We start from the raw sequence: 23,082 nt of genomic DNA on the forward strand, positions 1-23,082 counted from the left end.
TCATCTCCTGGTTCTTACTGTCAAGAAGAGGTCACCGACCCTGTGAATTAATTTCAAATCCCAGACTAAAGAATTCAGGATTGGTGCTTCCATTTGAGAACAGCCCTTACAGAAGCAGTTACAGAACTGCAGTAATAGATGGAGTCATGAAAAAGTATCATTACCTTGGTTTTTTTTGTTCTGACCATTGTGCTCTTTTGTGAAGGATGCACTTCCTACTACTGCAGGGAGCTGGGAGAGCAGAAATAATAAGATGCTCACCTTGTTAGCCAAGGATTAGGCCCAAGCAGTACATATTTAATTAGACTTTAAAGAGCTTATTTCAATGTTAGGAGATGCAGTTCTTCCCTGTTGCTGCTGCCTCAGTGTAATTGTTTCAGTAAGTGTTCTGCTTATCAAGAGAAAGGAGAGTTTTTTCAGATATTGTGAGTACTCAGGTTTTGTTTGCATTTAGATTAAGAAGATATTTGACCCAAAGCTCCTGCAGAGGTCATCTAATCTGTTTGGTTGAGAAAATCTGTTCTTTCACAGGCTCACCTTCAGCACTATAAAGGAATACCTCTTCCTGATGACAAGCCCTCTTTGTGGTGTTACCTCACCCTTGGTCATTCTGGAAGAAACACCTTCAATTACAGCATTTTAAGAACTACATCAGAAATCAGCTGTTTGCACAGACAACATCTCTGGACTACTACCTACCACGAGAGGCAGGGCATTCACAATGAGCTTTAGTGAAGACGATGTGGAGAAGTTTCTTGATGGCAACCCTGCTTTTGCCAAGCAGTACTTTGAGAAGAAACTAAAACCAGAGTCCTGTGATAGCAACGAAACTGAAATCCTTTTTGAGCTGATCCAAGATATGCAAGAAACCATCAACATGGAGAAAGTTGTTTTCAAGACCTTGAGAAGAATCAGGTCCCTTATTCATGCTGACCGCTGTAGTCTTTTCATGTACAGGCAGAGAAATGGCACACCTGAACTGGCAACGAGGCTTTTCAACATCCAGGAGGGAAGCACCTTGGAGGAATGCCTGGTCTCCCCAGACTGTGAGATTGTCTATCCACTGGACATAGGTGTTGTGGGCTACGTTGCACAAACCAAGAAAACCATGAATATCAAGGATGTCAATGAGGTAGGTTTGTCATTCAGTTGTTCACCTGCTAGAGGAAAGGCCCACATGATTACCAGTTCAAAGGGGTCAGGAGGCATTAGGGCACCTTGGTGCTTAGTCAAACCTCTTGCAGTGTAATAGCTGTGTAGTAGAAACCAAAGCACCGGTAGCAAGTCTGTAGGTTGCTTCCAGTTTCATTTATGTAGTGAGGTGAGGCTAAGCACATTAATTACATTAGGTGTTAATGCTGGCAAATGAGTGCACTGTCACACCTGGCCTGCCTAATTATGAAAAAAAAAGAAAATTAAAAATATCATATCTAGCAGAGAAGAGAGAGTGAGCTACAGTCAGATCTGCACTGAATGTGAGTAGACTTTTCCATACTATACATTTGTATTCCATGAGTAATTGGAAGAGAGAGAGAAAAAAAATCCTACATAGTGAGTCCAGGCAGGGTTTTCCACCACAAACGACATTTGAAAATGTTTGCTACATTATGAAAATTAGACCAAGGGCATTCAGAAGCATTTTGTCAGCCCTCAGGGCAGGTGGTTTATCTCCAACCCGGGTATGGGTGATCATAATCAGCAGCAGCAAGAAATAAACTTTTACCAAAAGAGCACTGCACACAGCAGTACGAGGAGGGTTCCAAGGAATTTGGATGTTTTTTTTTATGCCCGTATGACAGTATTTACACGTCATATTCCTGGGCTGAATCATGTAAAGCTGAATGGCACCAATAACAATCTGCTTGTATAAAATTAAAATCCATGTGACTCAAATATGACTTTTGAGATTATTATTATTGTTATAATATAATATTGTTATATTGTTATATTATTATTATAAGAAGACCATATGTTTATCCACCCATTTCTTGTTCAATACTAGCATATCTAAATGTTGCAGCAAAAAATTCCTTGTCCTCCACAGAGCAGACTGAGGTATCGATTTGGCTTTCCAACCATTTTTTGGGAGGTGAGGGACAGTATCATAATGTGACTTAGACTTCTAAAAACTTTCTGGTTTCAGACATTTCATCAAGAATATGGAAGGATTCCAGTGCTGTGAGCCAAGTGCTGCACTCCAACTCCAATTGCCATAAGGCAATTCCTTTAAAGGAGGCCGAGGGACTAAATGATTGTCTACCCCAATTGGCAGGGAAGTCCAGCAGTGGGGAACATAAGGGGAGAGTATGAATTAGGGAGCGATTTTTCTTTCTGGTGAAGCCTCTTGAATATGATCAGAGCTGTAGGGCTTTTTCTAACGCAACTAGAAGGACTTACAGCTGAAAAATAATTCATCTGAGCAGCGAGAAGAACTTGAGTTAATCAAGGCCATCCTTGCAGTCCACATTGGCAAGTGATGATGGTGTCAATAAGGCCCAGAGCATAACAGGTGACAGGGCATCTGATTTCCCTGCACTACCTTCATCTGCTTCGTTTTTGTTAGGGGTGAGGACACAGTGACATCCATGTAATGAATAATTGGAGGAGTTCCCTTTGTGCTGCCCCCCCACCATGTCCTAGTGCTCTCTCAGAGGTCTGAATGGTGATTCCCTCATGGGTAACTCCCAGGGCAGCCTCATCCACAGCCATGCCAGCTGCTCACAGCAATGACTGTGAAAATGCCCCGGAGGCAGAAGTGGGTGGGTCAGTCTCAGGGTCAGAAGGAGAGTGCCAGGAATCTCACACTGCTGGTGCCAGTTGCATGCTCCATAGGGATACCTTCCCTACCATCTACAATCCCACATATGAAGGCCCAGCAACATGGGAGGGAATGCCTGGCATGGTATTTTTAAGAGAGACAAGAGGCAGATGGCTTCATGGAGGCTGCAAGATGACAGCAGCTTCAGGGCCCAGGCAAAAGCAGAAGGAAAATGGGGGTGAGTGAGCTTCCCAGTGACTGTACCAGGCAGCTCTGGTTTATAAACTGTGGCTATGCAGTGCTGCATGGGAACTGAGAGTATGCATTGATAGAAAGAAGCTGGAGGAAGGAATGGAGGAGGCACTTTGAAGGATGCCAGTAATCTGAGAATGACCAGTGAAGAGCCTCCTTGTCCTGTCACAGTTGGACGTGTTAAAACATGATTTGCAAGATCTTTCCAAAAAGTGAGAAAACGCATGTGTTAAGAGTCAGAAACCACAGCCAGTTCTCTTGATACTAGCCTTATCACCTGTACATTATCCATTTTTCTCCTAATTTATTTCTCTTTGGTATTTTTTAAACAAAACTTTCTTTAAGCACCTTATTTTAAAAGACAGTGCTTTGACTTAGTTTTTTGGACTACAGAAATTGTGTAAAATGCTTAATTTGTAACTTCTCTATTAAACAGTGTGGCCAGTTCAGTCCATTTGTTGATGAACTCACCAACTACACTACGAAAAGCATGCTTGCTACACCCATCTTGAACGGCAAAGATTTAGTTGCTGTCATTGTGGCTATTAATAAGTTGAACGGCCCTCACTTCACCAGCTCTGATGAAACAGTAAGTGATCAGTAGCTCAGTTTCTATCAAGCAGTTGACACTTCTGCAGTGTAACAACACTCTTCTTCACTGGGGATGTCTGCCTTAGAGAAGTTCCACTGGTGTGAATTTCCCTATAATGGACCCACCCCCTAACAGAAGAGGCTTTTTATGAGAATGCTTATCTCACAAATCTTAAGGGAAGTTACAGAGGGATAAACTTCCTCTCACACAAGTGGAAATCAAAGCACTTATCCAGGGGAATTACCATGATGGTGATAAGGAGGCATTATGAAATCCAGTATACATGGGACTGCTATTTCATACAACTCAATCTCATGGTTTGCCTTTTCAGCTTTTTCTGAAGTACCTGAATTTTGCCTCCTTGAATTTGAAAATTTATCACTTGAGTTATCTTCACAATTGTGAGACTCGAAGAGGCCAGGTAAGAGTGCAAATGCAGACTGGGCTCTCTCAAAATCAAATGAGTGCATTATTCTGATTTCAAAAGTGCAGCTGATCTGCTTCAAAGAACTGGGCCTGCTTTCAGCTATTGTTCCTTCCCCAGAGTCTTTCCCTAGGCTCTCTTCTTGCTGCAGATGACAAAACTGTGGGACCTGACACACGTCTTCAGCAGGGCTCAGCTCCAGAAGTTTTCCCGAACTCAGGCTTCCTCCAGAAGTTTTCCCGAACTCAGGCTTCAAAATTCCTGTGGTATTTAACAGCTTCACCCAGCAGTATCAAGAGATTTCTCAGAACAATTACAAATGTAGTATTTTTTCCCTATCTGTTTACTAAACAGTGCTATCACATTTCTTCCTAAGTGCCAGTAAAATGAGTCTCATATGCCTGTTGTATTAGCCTCCCTCAGTAAAAATGAACATAGATGCAAGTTCTAGGGTATCCTGAATCAAAACCATTCAGCCACCATTCCTTCCCCTGACCTGGATTATGAAAGGACTCCTGAATTTATGGGGAGGAATATGAATCTATGCAATCACTTTCTACAGCAGACAATGAGAGCTGTAGTGTACTTCTTGATCAAATCACAGGTCTAGTCAGCTTCAGGAAGCAGCTCTCAGTGCTTCTGAAGCACTGCTATACACGTGCCCTGGGCTCAGAAAGAAAAGTATTCACATGCAGATGCAGGCACACACTAAGGTTGGCAACTGTGTAGATGGCTTGCTTACCATCCCAGAGAACAATAACTTCTCCATTAGGCACACAAAGGCCCTTCTTGTTCCACTGGAAATACTTGCCTAACTTGCTGCATAGCGTCCATTTTTACAAACGAAAGGAACAACTTTCTTAACAGGAAAGAATAGGAAGTTGTTGCTCACACAAAGCAGCTGCAGAAAGGCTTTGAGGAAAGCTAAGTTCAGAAATTTCCAGCAGGCCCCAGAATTTGCAATGCTTGTGATGTTTACTGGTTTTGGATGCAAAGTTTGACTTACAAGTATAAAATGTAAAACAGCTTGATCTGGCACTACTATACTTTTTTGCTATATTTTGAGAGTGGACTTCTACACAGCACTCCATGATGACCTGACTCTTCCTCAGAGTGCATCTTTCCCTAGTAATCCCTGGTATGAACAAGCAACGTTTTTACATTTTGCAGTATAGGTTGCTATTGCATTTTTCAGGAATTCAGTATAAAAAACTAAGTTATACTCCAAACACATTTGGGAAGGCCAGCTCAAGGAGAGGCTATGCCTACCTTTGGATTTTATCCTGCAGGTGCTGTTGTGGTCAGCTAATAAGGTTTTTGAGGAGCTGACAGACATTGAGAGGCAGTTCCACAAGGCTTTTTACACAGTGAGAGCATACCTGAACTGTGACCGCTACTCTGTAGGTCTTCTGGACATGACAAAACAGAAGGTGAGTGAGTGTTCACATCTGTGTTGTGTGGTTTTCTGCATTGCTTCTATCCACTGAGGGATGATGTGAGGCAGCCAAAGTCCAAGCTAAGTTGACATTTTTTATTCCATTGTGTGAATGAAGAACCCGGGATAAAGAAAACAGAGGAAAAGAGCTTATGGCTGGAACAGGACTGTCCAAGAAGCCAGAGATTGAGAAGGAAAAGGAAGGGCAAATGTGTCTGACCATGGAAATCCTGGTCAAAGCCCACAAAGTAAGCACAGTCTGCAGATATCAGATGTATAGCGAGATACCTGTGGAAATACCCAGCAACAAAGCAACAACATTCCTCAAAGACTCATCCATGTGCACACTATCCTGACTTTTATGTGGAATTCAGCTTCATAAAAATAACCTGGCAAATACTAAGTAACTTCTGCAGCTCTGATAGAGTCTGTTCGCACCTTTGGCAGGCTTTATCTTGTCATAAGAGCCACGTTTTATTCTGTGGTCAGGCTGACTGGGGCTACCATGGACTTCAATCTCCATAACATTCTCACAGCCTTTGTAGCACTCTGTCTTGTGAAGAGGTTTATTAAAAATCATTAGTGTGATAAAGACACTATGATTATCATTATAATGTAGCCTAGTGAAAAAAAAAATTAAAATCTTCCACTTTACCAAGCTAGCAAGTAGTATATCAGCCCTCTGGGCACACCCTTAAAAATGAAGAACCCATTGACATAGCCATTTTCTCTGTGAGTACAGCCCTCGTTGTTCATTGAATGAAGCATGAGCCCGTGTACAGGCAGTAGATGACTTTACACAGTGTATATATGAAGTATCTGACACTTCCTGATTCAGATGTTCCATCCTAGTGCGGAACTACTCTTATTATTTCATGCCTTGTTTACACAGTATCAGCATGATTGAGCAGTGGTTACTTCAAGGCTCAAGGCAGAATGAAACTCTCTACTTTAAAATAACTTCTTTCACTTTTAACCCAGGAATTTTTTGACCTGTGGCCAGTTCTGCTGGGAGAAGTTCCCCCCTACTCGGGACCTCGCACCCCTGATGGCAGGGTAAGAGAGAACCAGATTCCTTAAACTCTTTTCTGTCTGTCTGGATTGCCTCAATACTAATTTTAATACCACACTTCTTTTTATTTATAGGAAATAGTCTTTTACAAGGTCATTGATTACATCTTACATGGAAAAGAAGACATTAAAGTCATCCCGTAAGTGCACAGTTTCTGTATGCCAGGTACTGACAAAGACTGTAGCTAAACCCAAGGTTCTTCATGATTTAAAGACATTCATGAGGAGACAGGCAAAACATCAACTCAGAAGACTGAGTATGACAGCCAGAATCTAAGCTGGGGCTTTGATTCACAAATCTATGGGACAAAGATTTCCCCCAGTGCCTTGGGATCCTGGCTTGCAAATCAGGCTCCAAAAGTCACTGCAACCTGCCATTCTTTTTAGATGCAGAAAGAAACTGCCTTGACTGCCACTCTCATTGCCAGGCTGAGGCATCATTCGACTCTTGGTGCCCTCCCTGTGCCTACAGGAGAGCCCATACAGGTTGCCTGGTGTTGAGGCACTCGCTGCCCCTGCCCCTTACCCCTGTGCTACCTTCCTGACCTCTCATGGTCTACCCTGATCCTCTTCCTGTCTTTCATCATCTTTGCTTCTCTCTTACCCTCCAATCACTGACCCCATTCCTTCTTGACACCACATTGAGACTACCTGTTTCTCAGGAACACCCTCTCTTCTTGACACCAAATTTTCCAGAGGAGGTTTTGGCAACTTGGACAAATCTGACATAACAGGAGTTTCACCCAGTTCTCATCTCATCCCTTTCCATTACTGCACATGCATCAAGAAAGGCTCCCATTGCTTAAATAGAGCAGAATTGCAAAGTTCAGGCTGAGAGACATTCTTAGACAGGAACTTTCTCATATCCTTCCCTGTGCTGAAGGACTGAAACATGGCCCCCACTCCCAGGTATGGCTTTTCTTAAGTCTCTGCAAATTATGATGTTTCACTACTTACTCTGTATTAAATCCTTGAAGGAAAAGTATTTACTTACCTTTTGTTCGCACACATGGGTTCTTTGAAAGTAACAGGACTGTTTAGTACCTGAGGGCAGAGACAAGTAAACATGAATTGTGCAATCAGACAGATTTGTTTCAGTTCCATGATCACTCTTCATTAAACTTATATCCTTAATTTCCCTTATGCACTTTCTTTTCATTTTAGAAATCCTGCTCCGGATCACTGGGCACTAGTTACTGGACTGCCAACCTATGTGGCTGAAAGTGGATTTGTAAGTACTTAACTTAGGCTTCATCAAGGCTTTCTGAGATGAAGTCATACTAATGCTGTTTTCTCAGCAATTCAGTTTTTTTGTTTTAGTACTTTAGCTTCTCACTGCCTGTATTGTAATACATTTTCTTTTGTGTGATCCCTTAGATTTGCAACATTATGAATGCTGCTGCAGATGAGATGTTTAAATTTCAGGTACCGTGAAAACTTCCAAGTCCCATCATATATTCCATTTTGTTTGCAGAAATGTAATTTAGAGTCAATATTAATCACATAAATTATTTCTTTAGCCCATAGTCTTGATGTAAAATGGGAGTGATGATGCAATTAGAAAACACACTAAGTACATGGTGTCTTTCTACTTGCTGTTGCTTCAAGGAAGGTCCTGTAGATGAATCAGGATGGACTGTCAAAAATGTTCTCTCCATGCCAATAGTCAACAAAAAGGAAGAAATTGTTGGAGTTGTCACATTTTATAACAGAAAAGATGGGAAACCATTTGATGAGCAGGATGAGACCCTCATGGAGGTATAGTTCCTTGCTGTGGTTAGAAGTAGTTCATATGCTCGAGAAGAGGTCACTTACTATTGCTCACTGTACACCTGCAAAGCATCCCCCAGTATTCTGCAGCTAAGTTTCTTTGTTGCCTATAGATGTGCTATGTATCTCCTTGAAGGTTTTGAAAGCAACTACATCACATACTGGGGTTTTTTTCAGTCCTGAAAACCCAGCTGTGTTTGCATTCTTCTGTTTCAGTGTTCTTGGGTTGGAGCCCCACCTATGAGCAGATACCTATGTACTAGCATGACCATTTTAACCTGTGTTCACATAAATGGCAAGCCCCAGTGGCTAGGCAACTCCTTTGAGAAATTACAAAAAAATTGTCTGTCTAGCTAAGATATTAAGAGTGGTCAGTTGTAATTAAAGACTGTCTCGAAATGCTCCTATACTAGCTTCCAATATTCAATTAGCTCCTGATATCTGTTATCAATAAGAACATTTCCTGAAATAGACTGTTCTTATCAAAGAAAAAGACTGTGGAAGAAAACCCACAGTTTGAACTGGCCACTGGATAGCAAATGAGTTGAGAGCAAACACAGGGTGTAAGTAACCATATGTGAAAGCTAATACGACCACCTTGCCTCCCATGATATGAGGGTTCCTAACCTCCTGTCACCATTGTGACACCATTCTTTCCACAAGTGAAAATACAGAAATGACCTTCCATGTGCTGAACTGGAGAGCAGGTCATCAAACCTCCACAGCATGGATGCTCTGGAGACCTGGGGAAATTCAACAGCTGGGGAGTTGCTCTGCTGAGCAACAAGAAGTGGCTGGGAACAAATACACAGTTGCTCATTGCTTGACTTGTGGCCAAAGTGAATCTTGTGTTTCTCTAATAGAACATCATGCAGTGTTATTTTTCTGTCTCTGTTGTTTCACCATTTCCTTCTTTTCCCCTCACCAAGTCCTTGACACAGTTCCTGGGGTGGTCTGTTCTCAACACAGACACGTACGATAAGATGAACAAGCTGGAGAACCGGAAGGACATTGCTCAGGATATGGTGCTCTACCACGTGAAATGTGACAAGGATGAAATCCAGGAAATTCTGGTACTGCCTTGCAATGTTCAGCACACACCCAGGTGTACTGGCCTGCAACCTGACTTGTGGCACAGACACAAGTTTCCCCTCCCATGGAAATGCTTCCAGCCACTATGGTGTGGAGGCAGCACCCAGGGCTCCAGTTACTTCACAGTAGCAGTGTTCTTTCCCATTTCCTCAGCAATGCCATCCTTGCTTGTGCAGGGCCGGGTTGGAAGGGTGGAAGAGGTGCTGATTTATTGCCCAAAAGCTCCTTAATGCAGAGGGTGTGGACACTGGGTCAAGGGGGGGGACGGACACACGTCTGCAAGTGAGTGAAACATGAACCAAAATCTAGGAGAACATCTTTACAGGCAGAATGGTTACTTACCAAAGTAAGGTCCAGGAAGAAAACACCATTTCCTTATGAGAGCTGCCCTAGATTGCCCCAGTGTGCAAAGTCCATTGGGGTGGTTTCATCAGTTTAACATGTCCATGCACTTTGCAGCCAACACGAGAAAAGCTGGGCAAAGAGCCAAGTGAGTGTGACGAAGAGGAGCTGGCAAGCATCCTGGTAAGAGCAATGTAATGCTAGAATGGATAGCCCTGGCAAACAAATACTGCCTAGGTAGATGAAGGGAAAAGTTCCCAGTGTTGACACACTGGTACAAGTCAACAGGGCACCTGGTGAATGGTGAAGGCAAAGCATACCCTGTTCAACTCTGCTGTGTGAATTTGAGATTATTATTATCAGGTGGCAGCAAATGCCTTCCCAAAGTCCTATGCCTTCCCAAAGTCCTCTCTGCCACTTTATCTCAAGAGGTTCAAAGCCCACCTGGAAACATGTCAGCTACATCAACTTGTCATACATTTTGTTGTCTGGAAATGGGACTGCAAATTTTCCTCTATAAAACCTGTAAAGTTTTAGTTTCCAAACTGTATTAAATCAGGAAAAAGGAAAGTGCTGAACACAAAAAAAGCAGTATTTCTGGCATTTGACCAAAAATGCCCCTTTTCTTCCCCTAGTAAAAGGGTTATAATGAAAATCTGTATTTAAATCTACTTATGTGTTATATTCTCAAAAGCTCCCAGCAGTATCAGACTGGTAAGTTTTAATTAAGCAAAACACATCCCCTGTGTTTCTAGGGATGTCATAAGCAGGACAGTAACAAACTGTCCAACCTCTCTTACAGAAAGAAGAACTCCCGGGGCCCACCAAGTTTGACATCTATGAGTTCAGATTCTCTGATTTTGACTGCACTGAGCTAGAGCTGGTGAAATGCGGCATTCAGATGTACTATGAGCTTGGTGTGGTGAAAAAGTTCCAGATCCCACAGGAGGTAGGAGCTGGCAACACCCCAGAAATCCAGAAATCCCTTGCTGGATGGCCAGCAGAGTGGCCATTGGGCTGCAGTCCTGTGCATGCTCTGCACAGCTCTCAGAGCAGTCAGAGGTCTGGGATCACAGGGGCTTGCAGGAAGAGGAGAGCATGTCCTGAGCCCCTTTGCCCAACTCTGGGCAGGTTACTCCTTCTCAAAACTCCTGTTGCTACATGTAGGTTTGGGACATGAAGATGGCCTCCTCTGCTCATGCACTGTCTGCTGCATGTGTGGGTCTGCTGTTGGGTCTAAACAGAAAGAGCCTACACCACGCTGGCACATGATGTGCCTAAGGACATCACAGCTTCGGTGTAACAGCAGTTTCCAGGTTCAACCTGGGCAGTGCATGCTTGTGTGCATGTTTGGTTTACTATAGTACATACCCTATGGCTCCCAGCCAGCATATGCTGAGACCCACCCAGTTCCCCCATCTTGAGGAGAATCCTTTATTGGATTGAAGGGGGGGGGGAAGGGGGAGGAGGGGGAGCATTATCACCAAGGATGAAGAGAAGGCTGAGGTACTTAATGCCTTCTTTGCCTCAGTGCTCAGTAGCCAGACCAGTTATCCTCAGGGTATGCAACAACCTGAGCTGGAACACAGAGAGCAACACAACCTCACCATAGTCCAGGAACAGGCAGTTAACAACCTGCTACACCCCCTGGACACTCACAGGTCTATAGGGCTGGAAGAGGTCCACCCCAGAGTCCTGAGGGAGCCAATAGAGAAGCTTGCCAAGGTACAGTGCATCATTTATTAGCAGTCCTGGTTGGCAAAAGAGGTCCTAGGCAACTGGAGACTTGCCAATGTGACACAGGAAAGGCTGGGAGGAGGATCCAGGGAAATACAGGACTGTCAGCCTGATCTCAGGACTGGGAATAATTATGGAGCAGGTAATCTAAAGTGCACTCTCATGGCAGGAGCAGGTCAGCCAGGAGATCAGGTCCAGCCAGGATGGGTTCATGAAAGGCAGATCCTGCTTGACCAACCTGATCTTTGATGACCAGTGGGTCCACCTAGTGGATGACGGAAAGGTTGTGTCCACCTGGATTTTAGTAAAAGTCTTTCACACTGTCTCCCACAGCCTTTTTCTAGAGTAGCCGGTGGCTCATGGCTTAGATTGATGTACCCTTCACTGGGTAAAAAAAAATGGCTGGGTGTCTGGGTGCAGAGAGTTGTGGTGAATGGAGTTAAATTCAGATGATGGCCAGAGACAACCATTGTTCCCCAGGGTTCAGTTTTGGGGCTACTCTTGTCTAATGTCTTCACCAACAGTCTGGGTGAGGGGATTGAATGCTCCCTCAGTAAATTTGCAGATTAACAACAAACTGGGTGGGTGGTGACCTTCTTGAGGGTAAGAAGGCTCTGCAGAGGGACCTGGACAGAATGGATAGATGGACCCAGGGTAACTATATGAAATTCAACAAGATCAACTACCAGGTCCTGTACTTCGGCCACAACAACCCCCCCCAGTGCTACAGGCTTGGGGAAAAGTGGTTGGAAAGCTGCCTGGCAGAAAAAGACCTGGGGGTGCTGGCCAACAGCTGGCTGAACATGAGCCAGCAGTGTGTCCAGGTGGCCAAGAAAACAGGTGGGGTATCAGGAATAGCGTGGCCAGCGGGACTAAGGAAGTGATTGTGTTCCTGTACTCAGAACTGGTGAAGCTGCACTTCAAATACTGTGTTCAGTTTTGGACCCCTCACAATAAGAAGGACATGGAGATGCTAGAGCATGTCCAGAGAAGGGCAATGAAGCTAATGAAGGGTCTAGAGCACAAGTCTTAGCAGGATTGTCTGAGGGAACTGAGTTGTTTAGTTTGGAGGAGCAAAGGCTGACCAGAGACCTAATTGCTCCCTGCAGCCACCTGAAAGGAGGGTGCAGTGATGCAGGTGTTGGTCCCTGCTCTTAAGTAACTGCCAATGGGGATGAGAGGAAATGGCCCCAAGCTGCACCAGGGGATGTTCAGATTGGGTATTAGGAAAAATATCTTCACTGAAAGAGTGGTCGGGCTGCCCAGGGAAATGGTTGAATCACCATCTCTGGACGCATAAAAAATATGTGTAGGTGTGACACTTCAAGACGTGGTTTAGTTGTCATGGTGGTGTTGGACTGACAACTGGACTTGATCGTAGCTGTCTTTTCCAACCTTAGTGATTCTGTGATTCTATGATTTTCTTTCCCTGCGAACATGGATGTGCCTTTATTTAGTGCCTTTGGTACCACCTTCCCGACTGGTAGTGACAGGAGTGATGTGATCCCGGGGGGGGTCAAGGACCACTTGGCCACTGATGTTTGTGTTCAAGACTTTTGCCGCAGCTCAAGCCCCCACAGGATTTGTGAAACATGCATTCCAGTAGCTCTGAGGCTGCCCAAGCTCAGCACATCATGTGAGGTTTGTTTCCATCTAGTGGGATCTGGAGGTAACTGCCCTGGGAAGGCAGGCCGGGAAGTAGGAAGGAACTGAAGGGCTCAGAATGGGAACTATTTCTGTGCTTCTTACTTACAGGACGTCAATGTCAAAATAGCCACTCCAGAACAACTTACCCATGATACAGGTGTGAAATGCAGTTTTTCACTGCTGCCACTCTAAGCAGCTGAGATTTTAAAAAATAATATTCCATTATTAATTTGCTAAGTGAGAAAACCTATGTAGCTACAAGAGGTAGTACATGTGAAGTAGCATGCAGAGGGGAACAACTGACAATATTACAGTTTCTGATTCTATTGCAAGAGCAACAGGCAGCAGTTTCATCACAAACTAACATCCTCTTTCCCAATTGCAATTTGCAGGTTTTGGTAAGATTTGTGTACTCTGTCAGCAAAGGCTACCGGAAGATCACCTACCACAACTGGCGCCATGGCTTCAACGTCGCACAGACCATGTTCACGCTTCTGATGGTAAGGTAACATCACCCCAGTTTATTCTGTGGTGTAGCTTCATTTACAGGAGGTCTTCTCTTGCACCCTGGAGACATGTAGGACCCTTTGCATCCTGGTGTTACTCATTCCTAGAACAGGTCCTGATACATGAGGCCTCCGTTTGCTTTAAATGACAGTCCTGGAATTAGACTCAGAGCTGTGACCAGTACGGGCAAGCTAAGGAGTGATCTGATTCCCCTAAGTACAGACATGTACTTAGTATTGCATAGCCTCCAGATTAAATCTTTCTTCAGGGTAGGGGAGAGAGACTACAGGGCCTGCCTTCCTCCAGTAGTACCTGACAGCAGCTAGAAAGAGAAAAAAGGCAGCTGGCTGGTATGAAGACAACCTCATGCTTTCCATTTCCAGGCAGGACAGGCACAGGTCACACAAGTCTGTCATTAGTGTGACTGTGGTAAGGGCCATTTTCTCACATGCTCTCAAGCAACTGTTGCCCCATGAAGCAGAACAGGTCTCAGAATGCTGTTCCACACTGGGGATGTACCAGGACCCTGTGCTGATGGTATGGCCCACACAATGGAATTACATGTGCCACACCAGAACAGTTCTTTGGATGTTTCAGCTTGAGACCCCGTCACAGCTCAGCATCTGGGCGGACCAGAAGCCAGAGGACAGAATTAATTATGCTCTTTTACATCTCCTCTCCTCCCTTCCAAGGGAAGATAAAAGGGGAATGCTGATGAGAGACTTAAAGCTGCAAATTTTAAAAAATTGAAATAGGTTTATTAGAACAGGGGAAAGGCAGTAACATACACGATAAAGGAAAAAAGTACAAGTGTATACAAATGCATATATAGAACCTGATCTCGATGCTGTCAGGGACCGGTGCCTGAGGGCCCTTTGCAGTAGGGCCGCCTCAGGAGAGGGCTCCAGGGCTCTTCCCAGCCCCGATGGATGTGGATTCTGAAGGGCAGGTGGCAGCAGGTGGTGAAGGAGCGCAGGGAAACAGCAGCGCGGAGCGGCCGGAAGAGAGGAGGGGCTGGGGTCTGATGAGCTTGAGAGAGAAAGGGCAGGGGATGGGAGGGAATGGACCCCTCTGTGTTCCGCCCCTGTCGGAGTCTGATAGCCCTCCTTCTGTAGTTCCTTGATACTCAAACTGTGACACGCCCTTGCCCAGAAAGATGCAGATCCCCTTCACAAAATACTTCATATCCAGTGTCTGGAGGGGTGCTTACGAAGACCTGGGTGACCCTGGAGCATGAGACTGCTATAGCAGGTGGACAGGAAGCACATATACACAACAAGCATGTTTACCTGAGTCTGAAATGTTTAGTTTCCAGCTGCTTCCCTATTTTAACCTGTGTGTACCAGGTACTGCATTTAGCTTCACAAGTACTTTCAGGTCTTCTGAACTGTTTCAATGAGGAGATCCCAAGTGCAGTGCAGGCACAGTTTCCTACCTTTTCCTGTCAGAGATACTGATGAGATGCAAATTCTCACTTTTCAGACTGGAAAGCTGAAACGTTACTACACAGACCTCGAAGCCCTTGCAATGGTGACTGCTGCTCTGTGCCATGATATTGACCACAGGGGAACCAACAACCTTTACCAGATGAAGTAAGCACTTTCTTACCACTTCAAACTATTTACTGTTGCTCTCCTGTGGAGTGGCATCACACTGTGACTACACCAAACTTCAGTACAGCTCTGTTTTATATACTGGATTAACAATCTTCTTTTGTAAAAGAAATAATCTTGGTTTTCAGCTTGCTACAGCACTTGGGGCTTATGCTTTGGCCAGAGAGGAAACTGAAAAATTGCGATGCTCTCTGGTGATTTCTTTACTTCCACACACTGCCTTTGGTTAAAACAACACTTTGTGTTACCACTGCAGTGTGGAACAAGTGCAGTGCAGGCATTTAGTTGCCTGAGCATCACAGGAGCCTCAGGATGTTCCCAGGAGCTTCCTGGAAATTATATGCCTACTGTTTTTTTTGCTGTGAAGTAACTCTGGAGTGGCACTGTGTGCAGAAGCAAAACACCTATGAGGGTGCTGCTCCCAGCAGGTTGTTTCTAGCTACAGAAAAACAGTTGCATGATTTCATTGACCAGACAAGCTTCTGCAGCTCACTTCAAGTAGTGCCAGATCACAGTTATTCTGCAATTCTTGCTACCTGTACTCTCTTTTCTGGAGCTTTTCTGTACTGTATTTTCCATACTTTTCTGGAGCTTTGGACATAGGTAAGTGAAGCTGGCTTGTGTTTTGGATACAAAAGGGTCTTGCTTTTCAGAAAGACACAGGAAAATGTCCAAGGACTGTTGGTTTTTATATCAGCACGTGCTTATTATTAAAGTAAAAAAACTTATTGTGTTGAGTAATAACAGTTCAGTCATAAACAAGAGTTCGGGTGAAATTTGTAGTTTGAGGACTGTTTTATACAGTATCCAAATAGTTATAAGCAGTGTCAAAGAAGTCTTTTGCTGGATGGAAGTCATTAGTTATTAAGAAAAAAAAAATAAATCACCCTTTAGCCTTTAAAGATTAGTAGAACTTGTGACAAAATTAGATATAGAATGGGACACTTCATTTTGGTTTTAAGTGCTGCACTGACATCTTTAATTTTTCCTTTACACAAACAGATCTCAAAATCCTTTGGCAAAACTTCATGGATCTTCAATTTTAGAGAGACATCACTTGGAATTTGGAAAAATCTTGCTCTCTGAAGAGGTTGGTAGTGAAGTATAATGTAAAGACATGAATAATTAATTTACTCTTAGGGAGTTTTTTCAGCAAAAACAGAGCTGAAACAGCTTAGTACAAGATCTTTCACTGCTTTGGATACCTGAGAAACTGCAGTGGCCTCACTCCCCAAGTACTCTATGCTCACCCAGGACCAAAACATACAGTCTTCCTAAGTGCATGGTTTCTTCAGAAGCCATATTGTTACCACTACAAGAATACATTAAATACAGGATTGTCCTCCTGTATCCCCTCTGGCAGGGTCAAGGCTGACAAATTCCCCTAGCTAACTTTTCATTTCAGGCAAATTCACCCTGGGAACAGGGGACAGGCTTGGGTACATGCTGTGTAGCCAGGGTCAGGACACTGAGCCTTTACAGTGCACAAAAGGGGAGATTTTGCACCAGCAAATGGTGAAAGGGGCTTACAACATAAGCACTGCAGAGAAGCAAGATGAAGCTATTTTAAAAAGAACAAAGTGAGAACATTTGAGAAAAGGAGAAGGTCAATAACTCATAACAACACAGTACTTGGATATTGTAGCTCTTGTTCCTTTGCTTTTCAGTCACTTAATATATGTCAGAACCTCAACCGCAGGCAGCATGAGCATGTGATTCACCTGATGGAAATTGCCATTATAGCAACAGACCTGGCACTCTACTTCAAGTAAGTTAGTCACATACACTCTGAAGGGCAGAAAACAGCTCGTATCATACAAAGGCAAAATGTGAAGTGCTGCTCTAAGAGACTCTTTGTGCATCAATCCTCTTCACAGATGCTGTTTCTGGGAAGTTGTCTTGAATACTGACATCAGAGCTGGTGGGGAGAACTCAAATCGCTCTAATGAACTTGGAATTAAAAGTCACATAGGTGACTTTTTAACATTCTATTTCCAACAAGGCACTGCTATATGATCCCCCAATGGAAATAGATGTCTGACTTTTTAACTAGCACTTCAGCACTAAAAATTCCCATTAAATACTAATATTTATACTATTTACTTAATATTTACTTAGTATTTATTTATTTATACTATTTATACTATACTAGCCTCAGCCATGGCTACATTGATTTCTCTGGGAAAGCAGCATAACCTGAATCACAAGTGGCCTATTATAGGTGAAGAATAAGTTCACAGCTTTATTTCTTAAGCAACACCAACACCACCAAACATCTGAGACCAACATGCACTGACTTCTTGAGGAAAAAAGCTGTAAGTCAAAAACATACAACTTCATAATCACCAAGGAGCTTTCAAAATGTGCTTTTAAAACACAATGCTGTGACAAGGGACTGTTCCTGTGAAGAATGATTATACAAACCATAAACAATCCATAAGAGACTAACATGAGAGAGGGTGTAATACCCAGTCCCCTTACTGTAAAGGTAGGGTAGCGAGGTGGGAGCAGATGGGACCACTTCCTTAGCAGGTGGGTACAAGCCAATCTTTGTTCTTGGTTGGCAAAAGAAGGCTTGGTTAAACTCAGACCCAGAAAAAATAGTATGGATGGAATATGTACACAAGTCACTTTGTGAATCTGGCCTCAATGTCTTCTCTGCTTGCATTGAAAGAACAGACTTTTCCAGATTTCATGCCACTTAGGGCACTGGTATGTGTGACTAAAACCCTGACAAGAAATTGCTGCATAAATTTAGATTTACAGATACGGTTAAGAAGTTCAGACCAAGTATAAAAAATCAGGTAGCTTTGCAGATACTTCAGCAAGCTCTTGGTCTCCACAGTTTGCTTAGCATTGAGGGGAAAAGCCTTTTTGTGGTGCCATTGAAGACAGAGGCATTTCTTATCAGACATAAATTGCAATAGCAGTACTATCAAGTTCCTGCTCATGTCTCACCGCTGTACTTAATTTCAAGTAATTTACAATAAGTTTCCTCTCCTTAAGAAAAACAGGTGATCGTGCTTCATTTTGTTGGGGGCTTCTCTGAGAACCTAAATGCCCAGACAGCAACTACTGGAAACCATTATGGAAGGTTTATCAATACCACGATCAGTCATCTGAGTTTTTAACACATTTGTTTCCTTGTTCTAGAGCTTTTTCTTGCTTGTTTTTTTGTTTGGTTGGTTGGTTTTGTTTTGTTTGTTTCTTTGTTTTCTGTTTTGTTTTTCTCTCAAAGAAAGAGAACAATGTTTCAAAAGATTGTGGATGAGTCCAAGAGGTATGATAGCAAGACTGCCTGGACTGAATACCTGTCCTTGGAGACAACAAAGAAAGAAGTTGTCATGTGAGTAGTTGGTTAGTCATGTGGTTACCTGGTGAGAGCTCCAGAATATACTTTGCTCAGTACATGGTGCAAAATCAGCATGTGATACATCACTGTCCACTGAAATGTTCTGGAGAAGCGGGGAAAAAGACTGCAAGTGGCTCTTCATGCAGATAAGTGACTGGTTTTGGAGTGTCCTGGTTACCTATTCCTAGCAAAATACAAGATCCCTTCTGGGTATATCCTCCTTCCAGACCACCCTGTAAGCCACAGGGAGGGGTAGGCTTCAATGGTGGATCCCCAGGGATCCAATCCATTAGTTGTTCTTCCCAGTGGCAACCAATCTGAGTTCCACAGTGCTGTTGTGTCTTGACAGATGCTTTACAGGAGATTTTGCACTGGTGATGAAGGAGTCCCACAGCCTCACAGCAGTTTGCACTGCTGTATCTCCATGAGAGAACCAAAGATGTTACCCCAAACTCAAATGCAGTCCTTCAAGGACTAAAGCAGCAAACATCCTAGTGCCAGAAGCAATCAGTTCTTTAGCACAAATCCATTTTAATCAAGAGAGCAATGAGTGTTGGAGTCAGAGTCAAAGCTGTTCAGCAGGAACCAGGAGATACCTGACACAGTATTGGGGTATGAGCATTCTGCAAGAGGCTGTAGAGAAAAAACTAATTTCTTTCCTCTTTTTAGGGCCATGATGATGACTGCCTGTGATTTGTCAGCAATCACAAAGCCTTGGGAAGTCCAGAGTAAGGTCAGGTGCTTGACACTGGAAGATTTCTGTAGCTTATATTTCAAAGTGAACACAATTTCCTAAGCTAAATCAAAGTCTCCACCAAAACTACTATAATTACTTCAGAATAACTATGGTTTTGATGGCTAAAACAGTCTTTAAGATTGCAGTGGTGAATTCTGTAGGAAACTCATGATTGCAAAAAAATAATTAAAAAAAAAACAACCCGCAAGTATTTCTCTTTTTGTGTTGCAGTGAGGTTTTATGCATGTAACATGGGTTGGTTGTGTTTACAGCAATACCTCCTGTTTGTTCAGTTCTTTGATTTCCTTTAGGAAATCCTTCCTGTACTTTATTGAAGCACTTGCTAAGTAAGAAAGATTGACCTTTAAAGGACAATAAAAGAACTAAAATCCAGCTTCCTGTTCAGCATGAAGGACAACAGAGAAAATCATAATAGTCACACATAACTGTGACTGTGACTGGAAGGCAAATTCTCAAGGCAAATTCACATTGGAAACATTTCTTAATAGAAGAGCAGTGGATTTGTGAGCTCCAGTGCAACAAGTTTGCTAAGCTGTCACTACACATTTGCAATCCAATTGCTACTGCTGCATTTCCCAGAAAAAAGGCTGTATCTGGGGTTGGACATGAAGTGACAGCAGGACTAGAAGTGAGATTTGCTTCATGCTGGAGACCTGAAATACATTAATTTATACAGCTGAAGTGCTAACTTTTCCTTCCTTGGCAATGTAGGTAGCTCTCCTGGTAGCCGCTGAGTTCTGGGAGCAAGGAGACTTAGAAATCAGTGTTCTTCAGCAACAGCCTATTGTAAGTACTGAGTGAGAGCCAGACAGTTCAGTTCAGACAGCAAGTCTTAGCAGAGATTTATTATGAGCAGTGCTGCTCTCAGGGTGCTGTGACTGTTTCCGAAATCACTGTGCCTGCCAAAAACCATTGGAAAAGTGGGTACCCAGCTAGGGAACACATTCTGTGGCAGAGCCTCATGCCCATCTCTCCATATGGTTAAGTGAGTCCCAGTGTCTGTGAGCCAACAAGAGGTGACTGGAGACTTTGTGATGGTCCCTTCCAGAAAAAAAAGGAAAATGAAATAGATATACATCACAAAGGAAAGCAAAGTTTCCAATTCAGACTAAAACTACATACACAAATTTCCTGGAGCCCAGAAATCATCTCTGGTAAATGGAAGTGCATTAAGACAGTATTTCTTAACTTGTTTTTTCCGCTACAATGACTAATACTTAAATTTGACATCAAAAGAGCCGTGAATCATTCCTTGATGCAGCCCTCACCTGTGTACTTCGGGTTGTCTTTAAGCAGACTTTCAAACACCCCCTCTACCCACAGAGGCGTCACAAGTGATACAGTAAGCAACAAGGCATCTCAAGAGTATCATTTCATGTTCAGTCATGGTGTAGAGAATCAAAAACTTGTTAACACTTGATAGCATTAACCTTTTCCAGGGTATCTGGTTGAGAGGAACAAAGGAAAAACTCTCTGTCCTATCCATTCTTAGACACTGAAAGAGGTGTTGAAAATTTCTCCTAAAATGTCAAAGGAAATGAGGCTACTTCATTTCTCTGCAGCAGAGGAAGAGTGCTGGGTTGGATGGCTTTTATGGAAGGCATGACAGAACTTCTAGGCTGACACAACAAGGCAGTTTTGGGGAGAAAATTGAGGTCCGTTTTTCAATGAAGTGTTCTCATAGATAAGGATGAACTTGTGTCCTCCCACAGCCCATGATGGACCGGAGGAAAGCTGCTGAACTTCCAAAACTTCAAGTGGGTTTCATCGACTTTGTGTGCACATTTGTCTATAAGGTAGGCAAAAGGCATCCTTGCACTCCCCATACTTCTCAACATGGCTTCAAATCCTAGGTGACTGAGTCCTAGGGCTGCAATACCACTTGAAGGGACAGGGTTGGGCAGAGGAGATGATAGTTGCCCTTCTCTCATGCATTGCAGCATGGTCCTTCTTCATGCCATTAATGCTTTCTGTGCATGAGTCAGCCAGGGATATGTTGGGATCTCATCTGGGGTATGATGGACAAGCTCTGCCTCTATGCTGCATTGTGCTGACAGGTGTGTTTTGGTTAGGAATTTTCCCGTTTCCATGAGGAAATTCAGCCTATGCTTGATGGGCTGCTGAACAACAGAAACGAGTGGAAGACCCTTGCTGATGAATATGAGGAAAAAATTAAAGCTCTGGAGGAGGTGAAGAAGAAAGAGGAGGAGAAGATGGCTGCAACGAGAGGTTAGAAAGAATACTTAGCTTTTCACTGTCCAACTCGAAAACTTCTGCAATACTCTCCTAGATGTACAGCAAGCCTTGCTGGTGGGGCAATAGTCTGCCCAAAATAAGTTTCCTCAATCTTGCTCCACTGGCAGGGTTGAAGATACCTTGTCTTCAAACCTAACACCATGCCAGGTTGTCTAAAAGGCCACCTGCTTAAATGCCCAAGAGCTAGCACCTGAGAAACCAGTGAGATTACAATCAGCATGAGCATGTGTGCAACTGGGAACAGCAGAAAGTCCTTTGCAGTATACATGTGTCCCTGGGGAAGAGCAAGGAGACATCCTTTTGTACATGAAGGATGTGGCTGACAAGCTTTCCCATTGCCTAACACACTCCTGGGGAGAACACTTCAGGAATTGCATTTAATTAAATTACTAGTCCAGATTAAGTACTTCCTGGAAGCTGTTTTGGTTGAATAATTGTTTCTTCTGTGAGCCCAGCCTGAGTAGCACTGAAATCCATCAGCTGCAGTGGGCACTGGGTGGAAGCTTGTTTGATAGCCTGAGCGTTTGTTTGACTCACAGAGACATGGAAGCTAAAGGCTCTCCTGGCCTCTTCCAAATACCTGAGCAATCATTCATCAGAATCTGGTGACTCCACTCAACACACACTGTATCTGAAACCTTTTTTTCCAAATTGGACCAAAATCCCAACAGCACAGATAACACAATTTAGGAATAACTAGAGGTGTTGAGTTGTCTTACCTCAGTGTAATTTACAGTAATTAACTAAAATATGAAAAGCAAGTGCCATAGCTATGATTTTAAAAAATTCTGAAGATAATTTTCCTGACTAGGTACTCCACATTTAAGTGAGGAATGTTTATACTAACTCTAAAGTATTCTTTCCAAGCAGCCTTTTCATGTACAATTACTTTGCACAGCACACAGCCCTTGGTATGGATACCATAGGTATGACCTATATTTATCACTGAATAACCTAAAGTTGCTAAAAAACTCCGTTAATGACTGAGAAGGACATTTATGACTATGCTTCTAATTCTCTGTTTCTTTTTATATCACAGATGGAATTACCTGCAATGGAGGAACAGCACCAGCTTCCAAAACCTGTAGCATACTTTAGACCTATTTTAACTGCAATATATGCCACCCAAAATGAGAATGCCCATGCTTTTTTTTTTTTTTTTTTTTTTTTTTTATGCTATCATGGCATACAAATACATTCCTGATAGGACAGTTCTGCTACTTTAATTAGGCTTATGACCAACCAGGGAAGGGCTAGATCTTGTTTGCCTTAATTATATCTCTTCCTGATGGTGAGGACCCAGCTGTGTCCTGTTTCTTACTCCATTTAAAGCATCTGAAGTAAGATGGCACATGACAAGCCAGAACAACATTTGGCCCAATAAATCAGGTTGCACGACTATGGAAGAGCATTTCTCCTGCACTGAAACACTTCTTAACCCAAAGCTGATGTGGCCAGTTGAATTCATACCCTTCTC

At 43.2% G+C, this 23,082-nt stretch overlaps 1 protein-coding gene across 1 annotated transcript; it reads left to right on the forward strand.

Annotated features, from left to right (window-relative positions):
• Window positions 1-343: 343 nt before the first annotated feature.
• On the forward strand, window positions 344-22,742 carry PDE6B (phosphodiesterase 6B). The gene is made up of 22 exons (XM_071730923.1): window positions 344-1,132; window positions 3,447-3,599; window positions 3,934-4,023; window positions 5,316-5,456; window positions 6,443-6,517; window positions 6,608-6,672; window positions 7,697-7,763; window positions 7,910-7,957; window positions 8,141-8,290; window positions 9,232-9,375; window positions 9,854-9,919; window positions 10,539-10,685; window positions 13,513-13,620; window positions 15,110-15,219; window positions 16,243-16,330; window positions 16,908-17,008; window positions 18,479-18,586; window positions 19,262-19,325; window positions 20,061-20,135; window positions 21,062-21,145; window positions 21,422-21,578; window positions 22,645-22,742. Exons 1-22 carry the CDS (start codon window positions 722-724, stop codon window positions 22,701-22,703), a joined length of 2,511 nt encoding a protein of 836 aa, XP_071587024.1. The 5' UTR covers window positions 344-721; the 3' UTR covers window positions 22,704-22,742.
• The last annotated feature ends 340 nt before the right edge of the window (window positions 22,743-23,082 follow it).

Source organism: Heliangelus exortis, chromosome Z (assembly GCF_036169615.1).
Source record: "Heliangelus exortis chromosome Z, bHelExo1.hap1, whole genome shotgun sequence".
NCBI lineage: Eukaryota > Metazoa > Chordata > Aves > Apodiformes > Trochilidae > Heliangelus > Heliangelus exortis.